General features: G+C 38.4%; 1 protein-coding gene across 7 annotated transcripts in view; it reads right to left on the minus strand.

The window, feature by feature from the left end:
• Positions 1-27,239, minus strand: part of NCKAP5 (NCK associated protein 5) — a 390,172-nt gene that overhangs the window by 162,944 nt on the left and 199,989 nt on the right. For all 7 annotated transcript variants that reach the window (XR_011680422.1, XM_071435389.1, XM_071435391.1 and 4 more), the window contains exon 5: positions 20,804-20,937. Coding sequence is in view for 6 of the 7 variants with exons in the window: in XM_071435389.1 (XP_071291490.1) it covers positions 20,804-20,937 (134 nt within the window). In the remaining variant the exon portion in view is untranslated. The remainder of the gene's footprint in view (positions 1-20,803; positions 20,938-27,239) is intronic.

Consider the following 27,239-nt stretch of genomic DNA (forward strand, 5'->3'; position numbering starts at 1 on the left):
AAACAAGAAAATAGGGTTTGACTTTCTCCCTACATAACTATATTGCCATCCCATGGAACAGACCCAGTGGCAGGCATTGGGCCTAAATTACAATGAGCAAATCCAGGTTACTGGAAGAGATCTTATCTCAACACTTGGCTGTCATAAGAAATATGAGATCAAAAAGCTGCTGAAAATCTTTTAAATGGCCAATTTAAAAGTTTTTTAAATGGCCAATTTGAGTAAAAGTAATTCTTGTAATTTTAATTGTACCAGCAAGATGGTTACAAGTTTAACCAGCCAAGGAGAAGAACTTGCACAAGACAAATATGAAGCTCTGCTGAAATCAGTGTGAGGTTTTTCACAACAGTAAAGAATGAAGAATATCAGATATTTAGTACTGATATCAGGCCCATGTGCAAAATCACAAGAAGTATTTGAGATATGATTTTTTTGTACAGGGCAAAGCTTTTGGTTAAGAACCCCTAACAGAATGACAGCAGGCAGCAAATTAAATGTTAACTATGTATTAACATAACTTACTCCAACATCAGCTGCCACATTCATCCTCAGCTGGAAGACATCTACTTTCCCCACTTGCAACTTCCTCCCTTCAGCCATAGCCACAGGGACTGTTACAATCTATATTCACATATGTCTTTCAGCACAAAGACAGGATTCTGAAGTATTATGAAAGGTTGGTTTATGTGCATGTTAATGTATGCCCATGAATTATGTAAGTGCAAAGAGAGCCAAAAAATATATCATAGAATATCTACCTACCTCTATTCACATTCTATGAATGTGAAGCCACATTCGGTGTGGCTTCACAGGAGAAAGGTGACAGCCACAATTCACACATTTTAGGTTTTGACTGCTCTTAAGTAGCTTCACATCTTTTTGCTTTTATGTGTCTGTTGGCAAAAGAGGTTTGTACTCCACTATAGGGGGATTTTCAATCTAGATTAATAACTTATCAGATCCATAAGAGCAACACCACAAGAAAAAAGCTCCTTGTGAAATGTGGGACAGCAATATTTGCTCATTAAGAATCTTGGTTTATTTTTCTCCAGGGGTGCTGTGATTCTATCATTCATTTCCTTTATCAACAAATAACTTCCCTGTGTGTTTCTTCTTGGAAACTATAAATGAGGCAAATTCCATTTTTAATTTCACATGGTTTCAGTAACAGAAGCAGGCATGTATCTGTCTTTGGACAAGTTGATAATCCTCCACAAAATCTGAGTATGTTAGGACTCTGCCCATCTATACTTCACTAATCCTAAACCTCACAGTTTAGAATCACAGGTAGAATATTTACCTGCAGAACTGCAACAAAGGCTTCTTCTTGCCTTTTTCTATATTGGTAGGAAATTTGAAGAAAAACTTTATAGCAGTAACATAAAATATTTTTATTTTTTTCACTCATAAGAGGAAGTTGGGAATTATATGCACAAACAGTATTGTCAAACATTTTCCTTTTTTTTCTCATGTGCATATTTCAGCAATTAGAAGTTACAGGTGTCATATACCCAGGCATGGGAAAAAAAATGTGATACTTGACATTTGCTTTTGGTTTGTGGGTTTCACCCTTCCAATTAAAATAGTTCTCCAAAGACGTCTCTACTAGCTATGCCTTTTAGAGTCATAGAAGCAGACTTCCTGAATAACTGGGAAAGATTTTGTATGAGTAATTGGATAAATTTGGATTTCCCCTATATAGTCTCCTCATTTCTGGAGCTGAAAACCATCAGTTGTGTTTTGACAGAGGCTTATGGTCAATGAAGAATCTCCTGAGCACAGAGCTGCACTATGCAATGCTTAAACACCAGATTTTATACATGGTAGCTCCTCTTCAAGAACAAAAGATATTCATGATATTTTAAGCACAAGAAAATTTATCGAGAGAATTAGGTTTAGAAATGAGCAATTTTCATTCAGGCTTAAATAATGATTGAGATAACAGACTGCAAAAAACTGAAATGAAAACTTGAAACACCAAAACCCAGAAAATTCATAAAATTTTCTTAGAATGGTGGTATCTGTTCTATTTATATGTCCTTGAGTTGTAAATACAGATAAGTTCTTTAAAGTCTGACATGTGAAAGCTTAACACATGAGAGCTCAAACTGAAGCAAACAAGCCTACACAGTGATTCCTGTCAGAAACCATTAACTTCACCTGCCAAAAAAGCCACTGTTGTTGCTGAAACAATCCCCAGGAATACAGTTCACCACTTATAAAGAGGGCTGCACACTTAGCACAGAATTTCTCTGTTAGGTCTTTCAGCAGTGCTGAGACACACAGAAATGCCTGTAGAGAAATATTCCCATTTTAGAGCTGCATTACACGAGGTGGGTGGAACATACCCATGTCAGCAGCACTGTTAGAGCTGCTCTGTGACCAAAATTGCCTTTAGTATTAAATTAACTGCACGAGTTGTACTTGAAGGGACTGATGGGGAAGAATATAATTCCTGGAATTAAAAATCTTATTATGTATTTGTACATCAAAACCTGCCTAATAAATGGAAAGAAACTTCAGCCTGTCTAAAACTTCTCACCATCTCACAGGATAAAATATGCAAGACATAAATAAAAGATGCAAACTATTTTCAATATCCCTAGATATTCTATATGAGCGAAATTTGGTATTGTATGGGGTTTTTAAAAAAATTTTTATCAATAGAATCATCTCAGAAAGATGCTAGCAAGACAAAGAAAGGAAATACTCCAAATCTCTGCATCAATCTTTTCTCCCAGAGTACTGGGAATAGACTGACAGGAGGATAAAGAGACAAGTGTTCACAAAAATGTGTGGAAAACATTCCTGGTGTGATCACCAGGAAAATACAAACATTAGATAGATAGATAGATAGACAGACAGACAGATAGATGGATGGATAGATAGACGGATGGATGTCTTCATTTGGCTGATGTAACCAGAAGGAAATTCTGCAGTTCACAGCTCACTGCAATCGAACTTATCTACAGAAAACAAGCAGCCTACAAAACATTAGATTGGCCTAAAAATTAATTACACCCAGCAGAAAAAATTTGATTTATCCAGATTAGTTACTAAAATGCCCACAGGGGGCAGATATAATCTTTCCTTAGAAATGAATTAAAGATCTGATTCCAAGTGTCATGCTTTGAACATATAATCAATACTCCCATTACTAAAATTTCCACTGTGAACTTCCTTAAAATGATATCAGCCAGCATAATTTTGAAATCTGAAAGAAGAGCTGACAAGAGAAAAGCCTGCAGTTATGCACAACAAAGGCACTCAGTTCACCTCAATGGATGTAACTCCATTGCAGCATGCACACATTTTCCAGCCACCTCTTAGGAATTACATGCCATGGGAGCCCACTGGAGCTCCAACAGACACAGCCAGGTGTATCACCTGCAAATGAGAACACTTCTATTTCATGGACATAATGTTCTACAATAAGAGATGCCCACAAGGAGTCTTCAAAGATATTTAAGTCATTGCTTTTGCAACATCAATGCCCAACAAATTTGATTAACAAACTGACAACATGCAATCCACTACTTTAAAATCATACTTTTTTTCTTAATTAATCTATTTATATCTTTTTCATGAGGCATCCATCCAAAAGGTGCTAGAGAAGCCAAAGAAGTAAAATAATAATGATGACTTCATATCTGACCCTGAATAGTTTCAATTAGTATTGCAATTCAAGACTTATGGTATACTGGGGCTGGAAATTTAACCTGCTTGAAAAATACAAAAATTCCAAACCAACAGATTTTCTGCTTTTTACAGAGATAGCACTGCACTGTATCAAGAACTTCTCACTTTCTAGTAATCCTTCCATACATTTTAAAAACCTGTGCACTGTCTCATCCTATACACCAAGTGTCTTTCTTGATATCAAAGCTTAAAAACTCAGGGACTAAACTGCACAAAAAGAATTCTGCAATTCTATTCTCCTCCTGTGATGACTAAACTGAGAAACTCAGACAGTGGAAACTAGAAATTAAAAAAGAAAGAAGACGAAAGATACCTAATACTGGGTTTATGAGCAAGGTTTTCCTCCAACTGTTTACAGCTATGCTCTCCCTTTCTTCTTTGTTCTAAATGCTAGTCCTTAATAGAGCAATTTGTCATTGAGCAGCAAAAACTCTAAAAAATGTAAATATAACTCTAAGAGCAAAAACACCTTAAAATTATAAGATAGATGGTTAATGACAACTGTAAATTTGTCTCTAAAGAAGACAAACCTTCAAAGATCCAGTCTGAGATGCACAAGAGACAGATGTGGTCTATATGCAGTCAGTTCTCAGAAGTCATTACCATGACAAGTTTGTAAATTATGAAAATTTTAAAAGTTGAACTAAAATGGTGAGGAAGGAAAGACAGAAGATGAGTAAAACTTGGATAACAGTTTTTAAGTCAACAATAGCATTATCACAACTTGCAAATGAGATTAAGAAAGCTGTCAGAACACTTTTGCTGCAGTGGAACTAGCCCATGATAAATCTACAAAATTATTATAATAAAAGTATCTAAATCATGGGTAAATTTAATTTGTGGCTTGCATAAATCACACATTGCTACATATCAGAGTTATGTGCTTTCCATGGCATGAAAAATTATGAGATTTCACATAAAACACTGAAAGAAGGAACAGCTCCTCTGACCAACATTCCAAGTTCTCCAAAAGGGGTCTAAAGACCCCTTAAAATTGATTGCACACAAGTATGAACTCTTTCAGTATATAATCAGCTTTATGAACTTTACTGTATCATTCATCTTAAATTCTCTCAGACTTAAGACAATCAATAAGAAAAGTTTCTCCAGAAAGATGCAATACCTGCAAACAGCCTCTCTTAGCATGAAATTAAAGTCAGGCTCCAGTGAGTAGGCTCTGCTGGGCACACTCCTCTGTGGCACGTTCCGGAACATTGCCGGTTCCTTTTTCTGACTTGGACAAATGACTTCTTACAAAGGGCTACTCAGCAACTGAGCTGCTTTCTAAAAAAGCATCAACGTGGCCCCACACTGAGCAGAGACTCTTCTGCATGAAGCCTTCATTACTCATACATTTCAAATCTGTTCCATTAGCACACGGGACATCAGAGCCACTCATTCTGTCTGGTGCTCTGTTCCAAAGTCAGCAGAGCTCCTGTTCCCACTTGCTGCTGGGGAAATCAGGCTTTTTCTTCACCACATGTTAGCCAGTGACTGACCTACATCAGGAAGAAGGATGAATCTTCCACTAATCCACATCCTAATAGCCAGACTTTCTTAAACCCCAAACAGGAAAGCCAGACATGTGACAAGAAGAGTTATTCCTGCCCCCACCTTTCATTAATATTCTTGTTCTTCAACTCCTTTTTTTCATATCCTTTTTTCCCTCTTTGCAAAAATACATCAGAGCAAATTAATGACATTTATAATAATTTACTGTGTTCATAAATTAAAAAGATATGATCTGCCATTACTCTGTTTATCAGGAAGCGAGGTATCTCTGTTGCAGTATTTAATACAATAAACCTTTTAAATCAGCTTTAAAGAACTCAATCAGAACGTGCTTGCAGTGAGTAATATTCTGTACTGGACCTGCAAGTTGTTTATTGACATAGCATCATCTATGCCACATTGAATTTTGAAACCCAAACTTACACAGTGGATTGATTTTTTTTTCCGCTCTCCAAAGGTTCTTAATCCGATTTGGAAGCCTGCAGACTTAGACCAGGTAAGCAGAGCTTTCATCTTCTTGATTTGTGAGAAAACTGGTGCTGACTTAAAACTTCAGTGGACAGGCACCTTTGGGAATATGTGTCAGGTATTTTTCAATTTAGGGTCTTTAGAAAATTATTTGTAAAAGGTCTTGTATAATTAGTAGCATACTGGTGGTTAGACCATGGAGCTTGGAAATTCAGATAGAAAAACATTTTCCTGACATCCAACAGTGTTCTCTCCTATTTACCCCATTTTTCATGTTCAGTTTTAATACTTTTTAGTATTTTTAATATTAATTCAATGCTGCTTAATAGGCTTGATCAACTGCTACTTCCCTTTCTTTTTCAGGCAATGCCTGATGAAGAACTCAATCCTATTACACACCTTATGAAGTCCATCAGAGTCAAGATTGGGATCTTTTGTCTCAGGTGTGACATTTCTTTACTGAAAAAAAAAGGATTTACTTTGCAAAACATTGTGAATTCTACAGATGAGAAGTCTCATGTATAAAAATGTACATAAATGTACGACAAATAAATTTGGTTTCCTTCACTAGTAGTTTCTTTGGCTGCCTCCACAGGATGCATGAAGAAGGTGACTGAAATCCTCATCTCAGAAATTGGGTTATTTGGCTCTCAGCTACCCAGAGCAGCTGCTGGTGAGGCCCCAGGGACACCTCCTGCATCACAAACCCACGCAAGGGAGGCCCCCAGTCAATGCTGTAATGAAATCAAGACTTTTCCCTCTCAACCTTGCACTCCACTCATAAAAAAGGTGGCAAAACGAAGCCTTCTGTTCTGCCACTCCCCCTCAAAAATAAACACACAGATTTATCAGGTGGCCTATTTATGAGGTTATTTTCTCAAAGGAGAGGAGCTGTTTCTACCCACATCCTACTGGGGAATTTAGTTTTGTTGTAAAACTCCTGAGGAAGCACTTCTGCCCGTTCTGAACACCTCAAATCTAAAAGAACCCTCAGAAACCCAAAAATCCTGTAATAAATATTCCAAACGTGCTTTTTAAAATATCATTTAAAATTCCTGACAAGAAGCACTGCAGTATTTCCTTCCTCACTAAGCACAAGTTACCTGAATTTACCATTCTTGATTCTGGAGAGGGAGACAAGACAAAAGGAGCTGTCCCTTTCCCCGCTCAGTTCCTCAGCACTGGCTGCTGTGGATCTATTTCAATAGGAGTGAGTTGGCTGGGTCAGAGCAAAGGCACACACTTTCTGTGCTATAATCACTGTCTCTGCCCACAGATCCCATTCCATACCATAACTGCACAATTTTGATTAGTCACACCAGATTCAGGTGGACTGTGTTTTTTTGTTACCCACTCATCATTAGGAACACAACACCAAAACACATGCTGGGTTACCCCAGAGGTCCACAAGGCAGATTTTATGTAAGCATCCATGTACAACTACTCTCAAAGACATCAGGTCTGATGATCAGCCACTGAGCATGGGGTTAGAAATAATGGGGTCAGTAGCCACTTGAAACATTTTTATGGCTTCCATTAAATGCAATCTGTCTGTGAAAGACTCGACATCTGTTTAGAGTTCATTTCTGTCTTTTCATTTGTACATTTTTTTTCACCTGGTAGATGGACCAGATTTTCAGTTATCAAGGTTTTCTTTCACTGTTTAAATATTTCCCATCCTATTTCTTAATTCCATATATAATTTCACAGCAATAGTAGTTAGTGAATTGTTCAGAATTTATCTGTTGTTTAGCTGTGAAACGTCACTATTTTCATTTAGAAGACAACAGAGAAACAAATCCCAAGAGATTTTGAATCATTTTCATAATCTTCTTTTAAAGCCAACTGATTTAGGAACAGAAAAATAGAGTGAAACATGCTTACACAAATATTCCTTCAGGTCAGAAACAAAAAATTTTAAGCTATGAGTATTCTGAATTATTAGATCATATTGTTTATTACACTTGTATCAGCTTCTGCAACACAAAACACAACCAATCTTTACAAATCTCTATTTCCACAGACCAGGAGGGCAAGGAAGCGATTATTACCATTTATGAAATTTTTTCAAATGTAGATTTTAAATTTCAGACAGTGAGATTATCTCTCCTTGAAAGCACTGCTTCTCTTCCCAACATGCTTTGAGTGTCATTTCTGCAGGATCTGCATCCTCTTCACCCCAAGCAGTGCTGCAGCCCAAACAGCCAGGGAGCTGGTGTCAATCCTGAGCAGCAGCCCTGCACTGAGGAGCTCCCTGCAGTCCAGGGAATATTCCTTGGGGGAGCAGGGAATGGAGGATACACTGATGCAGACACCAGTTCTGGTGCTGTGTCACTCAATGAACACTCACACATCAGCTACCACCCCAATCTGGACTTACCCTGAAATATTTTGGTGGGAGAAGGAGTGTTGTTTTTCTTTTTTAATTTATCTCTGCAGCTTCCCAGGCTATTAGCTGACTGTAAAACCTGCACTTGTCTTGGAAAATTATAACAAAGCAGGTGAATCAAGTAAACGCTCAGAATAACTAAAATGTACTCTTGTGTATTACTTGCATTACCATTGCTGGTATGTACACACAACAGCAGATACATTTAGAGGTTTAACTAAAATTTTGAATACAAAACATTAGGAAATAAAAGATGATACTCATATGTTTTTTTAAAATTTAATCCCAATGCATTTATGAAATCAAGAGCAATATAATTTACAGAATAACCAGCAATGTTTTGGATTATTTGTCTCTGCAGCAGAAATAAGCAGAACTAGCACAAGAATTGGCTGGCACTCTTTAAGCATTAAATTAATCTCAATACTGCAGACACAAATTTCGGTTAGAATTACATAAGAATATACAGAGACTAAACAAGATGCTTAAAATAAAATATATTCTTATCTACTATATTTATGGGATAAAAAAACCACTGGCCCACTTCAACTTAAGCATCAGAATGAAATCACATCCTCAAAGGAATTAGTTAAACAGTCCTAATCCTTCATGTTCTAAATCCAGCACTAACTCTCAGATTTTATACTGTTTAATCTGAACAGTGAGGGGGACCATCATCTAGTTCTCTGAACAACATGATGATTAACCCTTCAAAATGAGAATCAAGGCACAGACCAAAGATTCAAGAAGAAGCTTCCAAGATTCCAACACTGCATCAGTACATTTAACCAGAAACATGACTAATCACAAGAGCATGCCCAAACAGCACAAACTCAGCAAATATCAGTTTGTTCTGAATGCAAGAATTAGAAAAATGGCCATTCAGAAACTCTGCTGGGTGTTAGTCAGTATATATTTGTAAAAAGAACCTGATAGAAGAGCAGAAACTGAGCAGTATTTATATGTGCTACAAATAGGAAGAGCTCAGTACAGAACAGGTGTGCAACAGCTGGACACAAATATTCTACAGTAGGCATGGAGACACCATGGAAGGAGTATGTGCCACAATTGTTCCTGACAAGGTAAAGCTTCTTGACCTAATTTAGGCCCAAAAATTTCTGGGCAACAAACACCTATCAAATAAGTAGAGCAAGCCAAGAAAATACAGAAAGTGAACTAAATTACCTGGTTATAGTATGAATTACAAATTGTTCTCCACCACAGGCACGTTGGTTTGTATTTGTAACTAGATTAATATCCACATTAAAATGCCAGATTATTGTAAACAGAGACTGTATCTTTTAGATTCAAAACATTATTAACTACTCAATAACCGTCATAAATGGAGGGGGGGGAGGGCTTGAAGAACCTAGACAAAATAATGAAGCAGTGAATTTTTCTCATAGCAAAGTATTTCATTTCATTAGGACTCCATCAATGCCAATACTGTTCTATAGCATGTGCCAACCTTATGATAAAAGGTTATTTCAAATTTTCATATACTCCAGATGGCAATGATTCAGAAAGAATCTCACTCTTTATTTCAGCAGGATTAGGAAACCTCTTATGACAGCCTCAATTGACATTTCTCATCCTGCCAGCACTACAATGGATCTTGGTGCCTGTGTTCCACACTGCAGTTGCCAGTATAATTGTACTATTACACACTGCTTGAGAATACACATATAGCACTGCAATAAACACTAAATATGTCACAAAATATGCAGCACAGGGCTCAAAGTGAAATACAGGCAAGTCTAGAACAGGAAAATATCATTCATTACTTTGCAATGCTACAAATTTCAGCTGAATGAAACCCAGACTATTTTAAATATTTTCACAAGGACACTCACTCAAGTACAAAACTAGTGAAACCAGTGACCCATTATTCTCCCCAGTACACACTAAAATTGTCAACAAATATTTCGGAAACAAATCCAAATGTTTGAAACTCAGCATTTTTTTAACATTCTACAGTAAATTCACACCAATATAAGAGACCCTCCCACTATACACTACTGCCTAGGCTTAGACAAAAGAAGCTCTTTTCTCAGTGAACAGCCAGGACTATGAAGTAAGAATAGAATTTGAGAGACATTTGCCTCTTAAGGAAGACACTGACAGCTGGATTGTTCTGTGGTTTTTCTCTGCACAGTTTGAGAATAAAAGCATAGCAGCAGCACACATTTGGAGTACTTGAGAAGATAAAGAAATACTTTGCCTTTAACAGAATTCATAAGATGAGATACATGTGCACTCAACAAGCCAATGGGAGGGATCTCCACTGCAGACCACTTTTAACACAAACTCACTTTGATGTGCTGTAATATTGACTGTAATTAAATCAATCAAGTCCCTGGCTTTTTAATCTACTGATTACCTTGCTCTGCCTTTACCTGCCTTTCATAAAGTAGTAGTGGTGGTCAGAACTTTGTTTTGTTACTGATTTTTCCAGTAAAAAGCAATATACACAAGGGCATTGTTACTTGCTTATAATCAATATGTGACCTATAAAGGATCAGCTTTCTCATGGTTAGTAGACACAAACTGGAAGGAATCTTCCAGATGAAGACAGTGCACAGCAATAAAAGCATAATCAGCTCAGTGCCTACAAAAAGGCTTTAGGAGGAGGGATGAAACTTACAGCTAAAGACAGGAAAATTTTCAGTTTCCTTCTGATCAGGTGAGGCAGTGTCTCGACTTGTGCCACATTCATTCAATTAATAGACTGCAGCTTGCAGACACTGATAATACAGTTTAATAATCTAATCTGTACTCCTAGAGAATGAAGGCTCAGTTGAAAACACACAACTGGCTTGGATTTCCAGTTTTGGCATGATGCACACCTTTCTCTGCTATGTACTGACATGGAAAAATGGACAATTAAATCCCACAGATATCGAAGAACAGAAACACTTGCAGAAAAAGGTATGTCAAGTTCTAAAATGCAGCACAACCTCCTGTGCCAAACAAGACTACAGAAATCCCTGTTCCTTGCAGTATTAAGTCTCATGATCCCACATCTCCACCTCACCCCTTTTCTCATGACAAATGCAGCTCTTCCCTTGCATGCCACTTCCTTCCTATCTGGAGTGGTGGTGGGAACCAAGAAGAGTAAAATCCCTTATCTTCCTAGAAAGCAATTGAACTGGGATTCAATTATCATGGAACAAAATGAAGCAAAAGAAAAATCTTCTCTAAGGTAAAACGTAAACCAAGAGTATGCAACAACATCCTAAAGAACTAAAAGTGTTTTCTACAATGTGACTTGTTCTGAACTGGATTTGCAGTTTCTCTGCATCCTTTTGCAGCATATCCCTAATTATCTGGTTGTCACAAGAGGAGCTCATTGTTTGATGCAATACAATATTCTACTGACATCCTTTTGACAATGTTTTCAGGATAACCTATCTGTAGTTATTACACTGCATGATTAGAAGATGGATGTTTTCTGAAATACATATTTAATTAATGATACTTAACACACAGCTTGACTGAAGGGTAGAGTAGTGCCCAATTGGTAAAATTTGAGATTATGGGGCGGGCACTACACACAGAATTAAAGCCACATTAAACTGAAACAATCATTCAAATCAATCTACATTTGCTTACAGTATCTGCAAACTGAAGCACACATTATGACCAAAGATAATCACATTAAGATTTTTGGCAATGCTCTACAATAGAAGCTATCTGAAATAGAAGACAGTTATTGTTACTAAATGGTGACAGAATCCCTGTAGAGTTAGGAGTTATAGCAATATTAGTTATGTAAGTTGAGGATGATTAATGATACTGCAAAAATGATCAAGATGGTAGCAATTAACTGTTTTACAGGCAAAGCCCACAGTAATTACTGAGATGCCTTTTTGCCACAAGCCAGACATACCTTACTCTCATTGTTACATTTTTGGTGCAATTACCTGGCACCTTTCAGGAGCTCGTGGGGATCTGGTCCACCAATCTTCCTTAATTGTTTGAATAGTTTGAATCATGTCAGATGACTTAAAACTGTTCAATTTGTGTTTCATTCTTGCCTGTTTCTTTCCCAGGGACATTCCCTCTACCAAGTGTAGATCTAAATCTGGGAGAATCAAAGGAGGGACCTCACAGCTGTCCTTGCTGATACTGATGGACTAAAACAATGCATCTTTTCTTTTTCAAATCCCATTTTCTCCTCTATATGATATATGTCAAGAAAATGAACAAGCAACATCCGTGCAGCTGAAACAAACTCCTTATGCATTCAGGAGATAAATCCCTGAGGACAGACTTGTAGAGTAACCATGAAAATGTAGTATCAGAGTAAGGCATGAATAATTAGAAGAACTAGGTCTATAAACCAATAAATATAAGGAAAAAAATTCCATCCTGTTCTCTTAATGTTTATCATATACCCTGAGAAGCAAAACTCCACAAGAGTCTGCATCTAGCACAATATCTTTTCAGCTTTAACTATAGTCACTGCAACCTTTAATAATGATAATTGAAATGTGTGCACAGAGGCAAACAGACCCAAAATGTTTTGGTAAAAGAAGAAGATTAAAACTAAATTTTTAAGTTGCCCTGTCCAAATTTGAGCACTTAAAAACAAATGAACTGCAGCACAACCTGTTACATTAGAACAATACTGTGGAATAATTACAAGTTCTAAGATAAAATTAAAATTACCATAATAATTCTCCTGTGAAACAATCCAATCTATGCAGACTACGAATTGCTACTAGGTTGAAAAAATGCATTACCACCTCAAGTCAGGCAGATAAATAATTCTATTTTCATTAGTTAGTGGAGATACTTAAAAGGTTATGCAGAGCAGGATGAAAAACTGATTATATTTGCAGATTATGTATTGGTCACATTCAAGGACCAGCTCTTTACCAGCATTAGAAAGCCAGCTATGCAAACTGTGGTAAAGATATGATTCCACAGAAGTTTCTTGCTGAGGAGAGCAGAAGTCCCAGTCCAAAGAGCCCACCTTGGCTACAACAGGTGGTATCCAGACAGGGACACCTTTGTGCCCATTTTTCTGTACTGTTCTTGTACCACTTTCCTTTAGAGTACTTTTGTGAAAGGCCTTTTCTCCTCCCTGCCTCATATATACTCCAAAACCTGGCTACAAATTGAGACAAAACTAAGTATTCCTCTATTACTCTACTCAGAGAGACAACAGTCAGGATTTCATGATCTTCTCCTCTTTCCCACAAATTGGTATCTTTCTACTATTTAATGTACTAAACTCCCAAAAGTACTTGGAACACACTTTTCCTTCTGCCCTTAATGAGAGATGAATCATAGAATGGCTTGGGTCAGAATGGTTTGGGTTGGACAGGACTTCAGAAATCACCTACTCCCAACTCCCCCACCATGGACAGGGGATGCCACCCACTAGATCAGAATCACAGAAGTCACCCCAGAATCTTAAAAAGGATGAGCACTTTTCAGGATCAGATTTTTATCTGCTTGCAATTAAAATGGGAATGTAGGCTCCCTGGTTTAGTTTGATGTAAAACTGTAATGGTAAAACATAGACTCAGTCAACCAATGAACCTTTGAAGATTCCAATCATGTTCATAAAAGAGAAGTATAACTATGAAGATCATTTGACTTTATGTCAGCTTTTTAATCATATTATTCACTCATGGTTTAATTTGCTCTGTGCCTACCACCATCAATCTGAATGCACACCACTGCCCATTAATGTTACATTTACAGTTTACAAGTTTTATAGTGCAGAAAAATTACTAAAACAAGCCACCACAAGCATCGAGCAGGAAAACAACCATAAAAACTGTGATCATGAACTCACATTTCTCTCTGATCCATTAGTAAAGAGGAACAGTCTATAATCTGCAAATTTCACATTGAGCATGGGTTTTCAATCCTTTGACAAAAGAAACCACAAGTCTGAGAGGATCAGTGATCTAAAATGGGATGAATCCATGTGGTTTGGGTAGCAATTAAAGCTAATCATGAAATCAGAGGATCAGTCTTATTGATATTGATTTTAAATGTGTGTGTCTTTCTGACTCTCCAGGGCCAATACTCACTTTGAAGAAATCAAAGTGTGGACACAGAAATCAAAGTGTGGACATCTCATGTGTGACTTAGTAGAGCATAGGAAAGACCCCAGACTGTGCAATGGAGGTTTGCAAATTGTTCCATAACCTCCATATCAGGAAGGGATCATTAATAGAAAGTGCCATTGTACAACACAACAGGGTAGGACAAGAAGGCAGAGAGACATGGGTTGGTGTAAGAAAAAACTCTGCTGGACAATCCTGTAGCTCAAACCAGACTGATGCTTTAAAAAAAACAAACAGCCTTTTATTTTAGCAGTCATCCATGACAGAGCCTAAGAGAACATTTGTTCTTTGCTGGCCTTTTTGTCTCACCTGCTCTTACCTAGTTTAAATCTAATCAATTTATGGGGACATAATTTCTATTTACACTGATTTCTTTGAATTGCTGGGTTCAAAAAGGTAAATGACAACAAGGTTTCAAAGGTGACTCCCCATAATATTATTTCACTGTAACGATTTAAGGTTTTTATCACCACACTGTTTGGTATTTCCTCCATTTCCTCTTTAATATTCTTTGCTATACAGGTATTATGAAATGTAGTTATTTTTCAAAAGACAAAGGTACACAGTCTAAAGTAGGGAATTTCCCATGTTCAGGTTCAGAAAGATGGATCTGATTTTTACATTAATAAACTACACTTGAAGACTTCTATCCCAATGAAGCAGGAAGCAGAATATTATTTCATGTCTGAGAAATCAGTAAAAGGCAATAGATGCAAACTTGCAGAAATACAAGCATGATGCATCTAGTGAGCACACAGACAAACACAAGCCAGACACAGGATTTCCTGAGCACACAGATCACCGTGCTTTTGCCTCTGGAAGATACAATTACCAATTTCCCTGGTCCCATGCAAGAAGCTTTCAGCAGCTAAGGGCTGTCAGGAAATACCACACATGATTCACCAGTGCACTGGGTACTGAAACAGGGCTGGCTCTTCATGTAGCCTCAGTGCCTTCAGAGTCCACAGAAAATGGAGAACTGCAGGTCCCTTCCTGTGCATCTTGAATCACACCTGGAGCAAAGCAATCCTTTGCTCTCTCAAAGTGCTACACGAGTCAATATACTTCAGGCAATAAAATCTGCTACAATTTCTGGTCCTGGCAGGAGTTCTGTGTTTCAGGTTTACCCTGCTTCTTCAGATGCTCTCTGCAGTCACTCTGAGCTCATTGCTTTTGTTCTTTCTCAGTTTCAGTATGAAAGTATTATTTCAACCTGATGGTTTCTAATATGAGAATGACAACTTTGTTTTTGAAGAAAACTGAGTCACCACACTCATTGAAGGTATTTCTCAAGTGCATGTACTTTCAAAACCATCATACACTGAACTAAATATTCATACACTGAACTAAAGAGTGGAAAAAAATGGGTCTAGTATCAAAAATGACAAAATTTTCATTTTACATTTTGTTGGTAAAACAACAGGAAACCAGCATATTTAGTACAAAGCAGCCCAGAAACTGATGGGGTCAAACTCCATAAAAACTTCAGACAGTCTCCTCTTTGGGCTTAGTTTCACAAGTTTAGTAAAGCCATTCCTTTATTTTCTGTTAGATGAAAACTATTCACACAAAAGCTCCTGGATCTTAGAATGGTTCTTGACAGTTCTGAGTAACTGTTATAGATGAAATATGTACCTAAGTGTTGTAGATGCACATAAATAAAAATTCTAATGTAATCACTCCAACAGTGTTAATCTAAAAGAAACTTCATTCTTTAACTCTGTCAATTCTAATCAGAATGTAAGATCAATACCTTCAATAAGCAGTAGGTCAGAGCCCCAGCAAAGCAGCACGCACACCATGTCCTGAGGCTTGTAGAGCTCAGCAGCTTCCCCCACAACCCTGACACCCACCCTGCTGCTCAGGTGGAAGAGCCAAGAGTGAAGGAATGAAGGTGTACCTGGGAAGAAGGTATGGGTGGGAATAAATGATTTAGTTTTGCCATTGTTTATTGCTACCCTACACTATATCTAATTAGCAATAAATTAAATTAATCTTTAACAAGTCAAATCTTTCCCCTTCATGGTAACTGGTGAGTGAGCTCCTGTTCTTTTTTGCTGTTCTTTTCTCCCCCAGCTCTCTTGAAGACAGTGAGTGAGGGAGTGGCTGGGCGGGCACCTGGCAGCCACTCAGGGCCAGCCTTCCCCATGTTTGACAGTGCCCATCCTGCAGCTGGCAGCAAGGCAGGAGAAGATGAACAGGAGAGACACCCCAGACATGGAGAACTCACTTGTGTGTCACACTCACTCACCAGTTCTCCTCCTCATGACATTTCATACAGCATCAGCTCATAAAATCCAGTGGTACCTAAAACCACAGGGCAGGATGACAAGGTCAGCCCTTGATACAGACTCCATCTCTGGGCCAATTCTCATACAACACCCCTACTCACAGGCCATGCAGGGAGAATGACAGGAGGCCACTGCAGAGCTACACAAAGGAGAATTGCAGACAACTTCCTCTGTAATCTCCCTCCGAGAAAAGGACAGAGCACCTACTCACCCCTGCTATGACAGAATCAAAGGAATGCCATCCATGGCTGCCAGGAGAGCATTTTAATCTCCCCAGAAATTAGAATCAAATGTTATTAATGGCTGACTTTAGACAAGGTGACCAAAGAGCTCAGCTGGTGTGTACTTCCCAGACACGTCCTCAGCTGGGTGTGGGTTACCAGCCATGGCAGTAAGGCCACACAGGTGAAAGCAGGTGTGACCTCCAGACTGAGCAGATCCTGGAAATTACAATGGGATGCCTCCACATCAACATGCTGATGCAATGCATAAAAATGTCCCTATCACAGCTGCAAGGAAAGCAGTTATCATTCCCACTCACCTGTTGACAAGACAGTGTGGAGCTAGGGGAATTACAATAATTGGAAAAAACATGAAGGATGTGCCTAAACCTACAACCACGCTGTTCTTTTATGCCAAATGTTGTAGCAGTGATTTTTCCCTTGTCAGAAGCAACAGGCTTAACCCTACACTCAATACTAAAGGGAGGGGAATATACAGTCTAATGAGAATTGCACTCATCCCATTCACAGGGCCCTGGCAGATCAAACAAGGATCATTTCCTACTTTTCCAATAACATCTTAAAGCCTGAGGCAATTTTCCAGTCACAGACATTGGTACCAATAAACAACACAACTTTAACTGAAATAGTTTTTGAAATTTACCCAAAAGGGATTTTAAGATTTGATAATGGGATCTTCAATTACTGTTTCCAAATACACTTTATAATAGTGTCTATTGAACTTGTTTCATTCAGACCAAAATAGTGATCAAAGTAACTTAAGTAAAGCTACTTTTACTGCTTTAACATTTAATCACAGTTTAGTCACCTGAACTGTATGCATTCCACAGACAACAAGTTCTACTGCTTACTGATGTACAGCAGGGAAATGCAATCAATTTATATTGTGTCTATTAGTGTGCTTTTTACAATGATACCATAAATCACACCTACTGCTGTGGGCAGAGTTGCTGCATTTCTGTTCCTACTGTTGCAGGAAAATGCTGAAAGCAGGAAAAGCACAGCTGAAACCAGCAACAAGGAGGTAAATGAGACACAGTGTGCAACAACAAAAAAGGGAAACTCAGACTGCATGGCACTGTCTTGGAAGAAACTGGGCTGATTTCTTTTTATAGGGTAGATCTCTGTGCATTTAAGAACTGTACAATGCCATGCCAAAAAGAACCTTATGGAATTTAACAGCAGCAGCGAAGCAACAGATCTCAGTGGGTTTAAGAAAGAAAACATCAAGTATTTCAACTCAAGGTGAGATTATACTATGGCAATGTAAAGATAACAGCACCCAGCTACAGTGTAAAAACCCAACTTGAGCATTAAATATTTTTCCTGCAAGGCTTCTCCACACCTCAAACATATTTCATTGCTAATAAAATTAAAACGCAGATTTAAAACTACATGGACACACATTACAATTCTGGAAAAGAAACTTCAGTTTAAAAGCTCTTTCAGCAGGTGTCACATATTTATCAAACTAACTACTGTGTCACATTAAGGCTCTGGCAGATTTATGCAAGTGTTAAGAAAGAGAACTTCGATTTATTTCAAACTACTAGGCTGAAATATTGCTTACTTGGTAACAAGAGAAACTTCATTCAATAAGAAACCCCTCACCTTCTGAAGTCCTCCATCTCAAACCATATGCTCATATGACAGATTAGAGTTTCCCCACAATTTCATTTAGGAATAGGGAGTGTTGCTCTCCTGATTACAAAAGTCAACTTACAGATTACCACCAACTATTATATTTCATTCTTTCCATCATGCAAAGAAAATAGTCTGAAATGTAAAGAAATATGTAGAAAACATGTAGAAATGTCTAGGTAAATCCTCTCAGTTCAGGAATTACACATACTTAAAAGATTTATGCTGTAGTATATGTTCTTACATATCCACATCTGAAAGATAGAATGTTTGAGTCCAAAATATTTTATTCTCTAGTCATCTTCTTCACTTGGCTTTAACATTTCCTCCCATCATCATTTGTCTTGTCCTGTTTAATTGTGCTCAAATTAAGCAAAGGTTGCAAATCCTTCAAACAATACAGAATCTCTAGGCAGCACAAGATTATCCAGCTTCCAGTTCCACTGTTTGTTCAAACAGGATAAGAAAAAATAGACTCATTTAGAGAGAAAGTCTGTTTGTGTAAGCAAATATCTTAATATTCTACTAAAAATCAGCAAAAATAACCCTTAATATTCATCATAATAAAATGTTGTAAAATAAAACAAAATATTTAAGTGACATATTCTCTTCCTAGTATCTGGCCTACACTAAAATAAAGCCACAGCCTGATGAGGCCAGCAGGAGTTTTCCTCACTGGAATAACATGGCTAACCAAGCTGCCATTAATGAAAGATGATATTTAAGTTTGCCTTCAAACAGTTTAGCCAATGTGCAGACAGCCTTAAAAAGAACATAATGCTGATTTAGAGGGCCTTCACCTTTATCTAAATCAGAGGGACAGACATAAAGAGACAAACAACTTTAATTCTAAGAACTTGTGTCCCTCTGCTTCTCGATAGAACCAAGCACGCTCAACTGCAAATAGAAGTGAAAGAAAAAGAATGGATTAATTTGAAGATAGTGGACTTCAGGGATCCTGACTAATAAAATAGTTTTTCTTTTCAGAAACACAGTAGAAATGAATCAGACCACTGCAGTTCCACAGGAGTAATGACGAGCTCTCTTGAAAAGATCTGAATATGCATCAGTTAAAATTTTATGAAGGTACTGGGAGCATCACTCTGGAGACTGGCTCCCCCTCACCCCTTCTTTTCTTAACCATGGCTCCATCACCTCCAAAGTTAATTGCACAGGTTTCTAGCTATTGCAGCAATAATACTGTTCTAAAATCAAGACCTCAGGAAATTCTTCCTTAAACAAAGATTAATATACTATAGAGCAAAATATTCTAACCAGGAATACTCATGGGGTGGATTTATTTTGTGTACATTACTCCAGGAGTCTCATCAGAATAAGTAAAATTGAAACCGAGGATCAATGAAGAGGAAAAACAGAAAACTAAAAAAGAAATATCCTTAGCATTTTTAATGGAGATTTCAGAATTAACTGAACACTAAGGATTTTGGAAATAGTTTTTTTGAATTCTGCAGAGAATTAATGCAAATTTTTCCAAACACAAAATAACAGAGGAGAACAAATTTTATTAATGCTGTCAATGGTTTTTGCAGTGTTGCCTAGAAACCCAGATTCAAATCAGAGGAGCAGCATGACAAACACCGAGGAAATAAGGAAAAAACCACAAAAAATGCCCAAAGCAGAAAACTCTAAAACCCCCAAGAAGCCTAACCAATAATAAAAAAAAACCCTCCAAGTTTTTTTCACCTTAATTAACTGAACTTGATCTTTTAACACTTCGGTGCTAAGGGAAGGAGTTAATATTCAGCCTTGATGGAAAATATACATGAAATTCCATTGTCTCTTTTGATTTTTTGGATTGTTTTGTTTCTGTGCACATGACCAAACCAATGAAAAAAAAAATCCATTGGCTGTACAAGATCTCATCATGCATCATGAAAACAATAAATAACTCAAATCCTTGCTATTATCATACGAATGGTTTGTGTTAATCTCTGTTCTAAGCTGGTTCTCTTGTAAATGGAGCTCTGATCTAGCCCAAAGCTTTGGCCCAGGAAGATGCAGGAAAAGATTTGAAGCAGGTCCAAGCAGGATGAGCTTGCCCAAAGGCTTTACTTTTTCTTCCTCTCTTTATTCAGATTGATCAAACCCATTCTTACTTCCAAGACACAAACAGCCACATGCTGACTTACCAGTGGCATGCACTTCTTGAGAAGTGACGACCTACACTTAGAAAATTATTGGGAATTCTAGCAAACACAAAATCCCTAGAAATGAAAATTTTCACCACCTCATAAAGTGAGGGCATAAACCTCTTAAGTATTCCAACAATCATTTAGCCAAGAGGCTGTAATGTTCATGGAATTTCTGAGGGAGAGCAGGTTTTGCCTTAGATTAGATCCATTTGAGTTATGAACAGGTCTGGAAAAGGATGTTTCTGCCATAGAAAGGCAGAAACCACCTGCACCAAAGGATGTTTCTGCCATCTTTTGGATGTAGTTTCCTGGTGGTACATACCTGGAAAACTGCTCCTGCAGCCCCCGCATCTGGGCTCTGCTCCGCTCCGACTCCAGCGTCACCTCCCGTAACCTTTTCTCACTCTCCAGCCTCAAATGTCTTTCTTCCTCCAACTCATGTATCAGCTTCTCACGCTGAAATGCCATAAACATTTATTCATTAATTTTACACAAACCACACTTTAAGGAAAAAAAAAATGAGATTTAATTTGGTAAAAATCATCATAAAATCAAAACAATCACCCTATGAATCCAGTGCCATCTTTATTGCACAGCAAAGTTACAGAGGGAAGAATTTTTTCAGAATATCCCACCACACTGAGCTACCCTTCCTCAGCTCACTCATGGATGTCATCATATTGAAAAACAAACACCCACCCTCTCCTTCAAAGTGTTTTTCCTTTACTTCCATTCCAAATAAATACAAAAAAATTATATTTGAGGTCTGTGACCCATCTTTCTTGAATGCAGACATAGGAAGAATGAAACAAATCAAGAGGTCAACTTGTCACCCATCCCTGAATGTTTCAACCTCACAAGGAGCAAATGAACCTGATTCTGCAGCCACTGCTTTTCTTGTTTTGGCTGAGAGAAGGATCCCTATCAGCAGAACAGAGTTTATTTGAATTTACTTAGTGGAACACTATGATAATGAATACGTTTTTAAAATCTGAGTACAAATTAAACCAATACAAGAGTGATAAAAGTGTCATTAATGTTACTAACAGCTCTCAAAGGCAAGTAGGACATGGGTTTTGCTAATTCTTAAAACATAGGACCCAAAAACCCAATTCACACCATCCTAAATCTATGTATGTCATGGCCTAACCCTTTAAAAAAAACAAACAAAAAGCCAAAAAAAAATCATATAAAGGGTACCTAAAGATTTTAGAATCTTATTTCAGTAGTGGCTAAATATGATTTAAGAGGAGCATAAAAATTAACCTAAAATTATTAAAAATGTTACTGCAATTTAAAAAAATGTATTTATAGGCTTTTCCATGTGACCCCTGTTAAACAGAAATGGAGCGAAATTAAATTTCCTCCTTGTGAATTTAAATGAGAAAACAAATCAATAAAAGCCCCGAGGATTTTACGTGGCACTACATTATTCTCTGTCAGTGGTGGGGTTCCCATGTCCAGGAACAGCTTAGGTCACTGTAAAGCTACAGTGGGTTCCCCACCCATCTGCTTCGTGCCTGTGGTGCAGCGAGATCTGCAGCCTGTCAGACAGCCTGATGTAATTCCATGTCTGACCTCAATTGTCATGGCATACCTGCTAAAACGTATATAAAAATTAACCATACAGTTTCATTAGTAAATAACAGAGGTAACTTAGAGAGAAGCCATTAAATGGGAGAGACAGGCTATTTGTACAAATCTCACAGCTATAAATCTTACTGGATAATAATTTACAATAGCAGTAACCAGGGGACCAAAAATATGAACATTGCCAAGTGGAAAACGGATCTTAAAGACAGTGATAAATAAGCAGATGCCACAAAGGGAGGCTGCAAAGGTTTAAATGAAATATCTATATGCTTGTGAAAAAATAGGGGGAATTACTCAGAGAACAGAGAGGTTCTGTCTGGTTGGCCATATGTAATGCCTGGAAAATGGAAAACTGCACAAGAAGAAACAAATTACTGGCAAATAAATACATTGTTCTAACTGAATTATCTAATCACTGTCCTTAGTGTTACATAGCCACGTCCTGCCAGGTGCTGAGTAATCCTCAGTTTCTGCCACAGGAGAAAGAGCAGAGAGTTCAGCACCAGGCAGAAGACAGCACTTGGCTCACAGAGGATAACTCAGGTTAATGATCTGGGAGGAATATTCACAGCAGTCAGTATTGCTCCAGCTTAGATCCCATCAATGCCAACTTCAAAATGATCCTGCCCCAGGAACTCTTGCTGAATGCTGTCAGCATCTTCTCTCGTAGGGAAGTTTCACTGCTGCTAAAGGGGCATCTAGGACCACCCAAATCAGTGGGCAACAAGGAAAGTGACATAAAAGAAATATAGAACTACCACCTAGGACTTAAGAAAAGCTTTCAGAAGATACTGGTGTCTACAGAAACTGTGCTTAAAACCAAATATGCAGCTGTTCCTTCAGGAACTGAGAAGCCACCTAGCAGGAAACTCAGGTGCTACTATGAACACCTGAGTGGCCAAGCTGACCCAAGGCTGTGCCTGAGAAACCTGACACTGTAAAGCTAAACTACCACAATGGACTGCAAACCAGAGATTCAGCCACACCTTCAAGGCTTAGTCAGCATCACAACCATCTTATTCAGCTACAATGATCTCATTCTGATAGAGCAATGTCACAGCACAGGCCACAGTCAAGACAGCAATGATACACAGAGCATCATCATACAGTTTCAGAAGGCTTTAGGCATTCACCCAAACAGAGTAACACCATACCACATCAAAAAGCTTCAAGCATCTGCCCTTCTTGTTCTTTAGCCCAACCTTTTACAGCCCTCCTGTTGATGCACTGCACCTGTGTGCCCTCTGTTCCCTTTGGTGGTTGGCCAGTGTCCCTGGGCACTCCATGGCTCATTGCTGTCAATGCTGTTCTCCTGCCTTTCACAGCTGTAAAACCATGTTTTACATGGTTTACAGATGAGGCTGGGCCTTCCCCACTCCCAATTACCACAAAGTGTGTACCTACACAGCAACTACCTCTGCATGTCTGCTATTCTGACCATGCTCTGGTCCCCAAATAAATCTTCCCACATGATGTACAAAGCCAGATCTCCACAGGGAGGACAGACAAAAAGTGAGACTCTAAAAAGCAGATGAGTCTCCTGCTCTGTCCTGCAGAAGGTCTGTACTGTACCTACAGCCACGCTCCTGCTCATCACAAACCCTCACCTTCTGGAAGAGAACTGCATAGACAGCACAGATTCACAAACCCAAACTTCTCCCTACAGGTGAAAGAGCTGTACAAGCTATTTCTAAGTTTCATTTACCTCTTGCTGATAGGTCAGAGAATGCTGTTGCTGCCATTTATTCCTTCTATTCACATGGGGAAGGGTGTGTGATAACACACATCCTACACAAAGAGATCAGCAAATCCACATGGGGACTTTCTTCTTAAGAAGAAAGAATGTAGGAATTACCTGAAGAAAAGTACTTTTAAACGAGCAACACATGTGCATTCCAAGAACAATAACATCTCAGGAATGAAATCCCTAAACAATAGGAACTTCTGGAATGAGCTAAACATCCAGTTCCAATTCAGCCACCTCATGGGCAAGAATTACAACACATTATTAGTTATATGAGCACATACTGTTGCTGTACAGAACTCCTGCTCCTTTCAGGTTTAGGGATGAACAACAAACCAGTCACAGGGCAATGAGACCAGAAACAACAGCACTGACCTATGGCCCTGAAACCCTGAGTTCTCTTCCTAGCTACCAAAACCCTCCTGCATGAATGGGGCCAAGACTTGCCCACAGGACACCTGCACAGCAACAACACCATCAGCCCTCACTGCCAGGATTCTTCACAGGAATTCATTGGCAACCTTGTAGCACTTCTGCCATTTCTTGCAGGCAGAAAGCAGATCTGCTTTCAGCCAGATCACAGACAGTAAATACTGTGAAGTGGGGAGAAAAAGGTGCAAGAGACCACCCACACTTGGGAAGTTTTCAGTCTGCAGGACACAAAACACTAAAGTATACTACACACAGAAAGTAGCTCCCAGTAGTAGTGACCTTATCCACCAGAAAAGAGAACTAGATTTTTATTCAAACTCAGAAAATCCATAATGAAGTGTCAGAAGAGAGAAGTGAGCCTAACATACAGAAAGGCCAGGATTAAAAAGAGATTTTTTAGATTTTTTTGTCTCCTAGAAGAAGAAAAAATATCCCTGAACTTTGCAGGAATTTTGTGCTGACATAATAAACTTTATAGGCTCCTCTGTGCTAACCCCACTTTATTCTTGTGCAAAAAAAAAAGGTGTGAGAGAAGAAATAAACAGAACTGGTTAAAGGTTTTATAGTGAATATAAGTTTAATAGAAAGAAATAGAATTAGCATGCTATGTGAAGAAAAGGTTGAATAAAAAAAGTGTCATGTGAAATGCTTCAGTTCATTTTAACACTAGAAAAATCATTTCCATCTTCCAATGAAGTTATATATTCCCACTTGCCCCTATCTCTTTAATTGCAGATTCTTCTTTCCACAAGCTCTAGCTCAAACTATTTTTCCCTGCTTCCCCTCATTGCCTTCTGCAGCACAGCTGTACCCTTCCCTTCTTAGAAACATAACCTTTACTTGATTCTTGCTTCCCCTTTTCAGCCTCCCCGGAGAGCCTGACTTTCATCACACCACCCAGTCAAATTCCTGATAACCTTCCAAACAGGCAAAAAACTCATGTGAACAAACTAGAGTGAAAGACAGTGTTAGCAAACTCTACTGATACTTTGGTGCAAGTACCGGAATATTTTAGCACTGAACAAAGTTTCAGGGGCTGCTCATTATGCTCCTGAGCCTGCACTTCAGCAAGCTCCTTCTTGTGTAGCTGTGGAAATGTTCGTGTCAAAATGTTTCATTCCTCACCCAGGCAGGGACATGCACCTCATGTTAAGTCATCTTCTAAAAGTTAAGGAAGGAATCCAATCTGAGCTACTCGCGATCAAAACAAAACACGTGAGAACTATTTATAACTAGATTGGAAGGAACGCGTGTGTTTGACAGAAAAATGGGATTTGTTCCTCAGCACTCCATGAAGAGACTAAGAGGCACCATTTATTCTCAGAGTCACTGGTTAATAGCTGTGCTCACAGTCTAAGGACTACCCCTGTGCAGCCACACAAGTGTCTGCCAAGAGGAGCTCAACCATTTGTGTCTCCCTTAATTACCCTGGGATGTGCCACAAAAGGCAGCACCCGGCTCTTCCACGTTCTACCAAAGTGCAAATGTCTGGTGTGGAGAGGGAGGAACTGTGAGTGTGGATGGGGCAGGTGGCAGCCTGGAAGGCAGACATGCATACGGTGCTGTGGGCTGAGGGATGCACAACAGGTCCTTTGCTTCTGAACAGCCTGACACCAGCACACAGAGGGAATGTGGGGCACAGCAGGGTTTGGCACAGAAATGCTGATGTCTTACCTCTTTTTCATTTCAGGGCTATTTCATTGTTAACTTTAAACCTAGACATGGATGACACTAAAGCCTTCCAAGTCAGGGACTTGGAGTTTTACCTCCTTTACCTGTTACTGCAGGTAAATTCATCAAATGCCTCATCAGAATGGCAGGACCAACTTCATGAAAATACTTCTCAGAGAAGTACTTGGAGATTTCTCCTCATTAGGGTCAAGCCTTTTAGTAACTCAAGCAGATTTCTAATTCTTCATCTCCTTGACTTTATCTTGGTGTACAAACTTTTTTGTAATTTTTTGTACCCTATGTCCTGCTGAGGATGGGAAGCAGAAGCAAAGCTGAACCAAGGCTAAGGTCAGCCTACCACACAGAGCATTTTCTTTTTTAAGTTGTTAATTTATCTTTCACATAAAAAAATCATACCATCATAATCAATAATTTTATCTATAAGTTAAAGGAAAATGTGTCTGTGTGTCAAGATGACTGCAAGTGAAGAATTAGAGGTGTGGGGTACCACACACACCATGCAGGCTGTACAGGGCATTGCAATCCATCAGGGACAGCCCAACACTTCCATTGGGAACTGCTTTCTCCTCCTTCTGTTTAGCTTATCCTTGGCTCTTATGAAAAGCAGCTCTTCAGAACAGCTAGATATAACCTGACTGATTAGTTCAAATATCAAAAATGTCTTAAAAGGGGCACACATGAAATCTTATCGTTAAGGTTATACTATAAGTAGGGGAAAGAGCTACTGATTAAGTAGAAATAAGAATCCTCTGGTCTTGAATTTGTTCTTTGCTTCCTCTGTGCATCATAAGAGAGGGTTTACTATGGTGCTGCTAATTATGCAAACATGGGACCAATATTTCGTCAAAAAAAGTCTACATGACAATATTTAGCACAGGCTTAATGTTGCCCAAAATCAGGCTAATAACCTTCACATTAAATTTTTAACAACTACTTTAAAGCATTTGCTAAAGAGGGTCACAATTTCTGTGTAATTAATATTGATTTCAAACAGATACTTTGCAATGAATTTAAATGATGGGAAGAAAAGATTAAAATATTTTTTGGTTTACAGTTTGAAGTACAATTAAGTCGTTGCAAACCCAAACTGAGTTTTTATGTATTTATTTTTAATGCATTTTCTGATGCTGTTTCTCTGATACCTTGCCATAAAAGTCATAATTTAACAGACTCATAGCCTGGTTTACAACACAACATCCCACGAGCCAGAGAGAATGTAGACACAGAGTAGACAACAAAGACAACTGAATGAAGCAAACAAATAGCAGCTACTAGAAGCACACTAAAATTAGTTTTT

This window comes from Agelaius tricolor, unplaced genomic scaffold (genome assembly GCF_023055355.1).
Source record: "Agelaius tricolor isolate 1412-34295 unplaced genomic scaffold, bAgeTri1.0.p SCAF_10, whole genome shotgun sequence".
NCBI lineage: Eukaryota > Metazoa > Chordata > Aves > Passeriformes > Icteridae > Agelaius > Agelaius tricolor.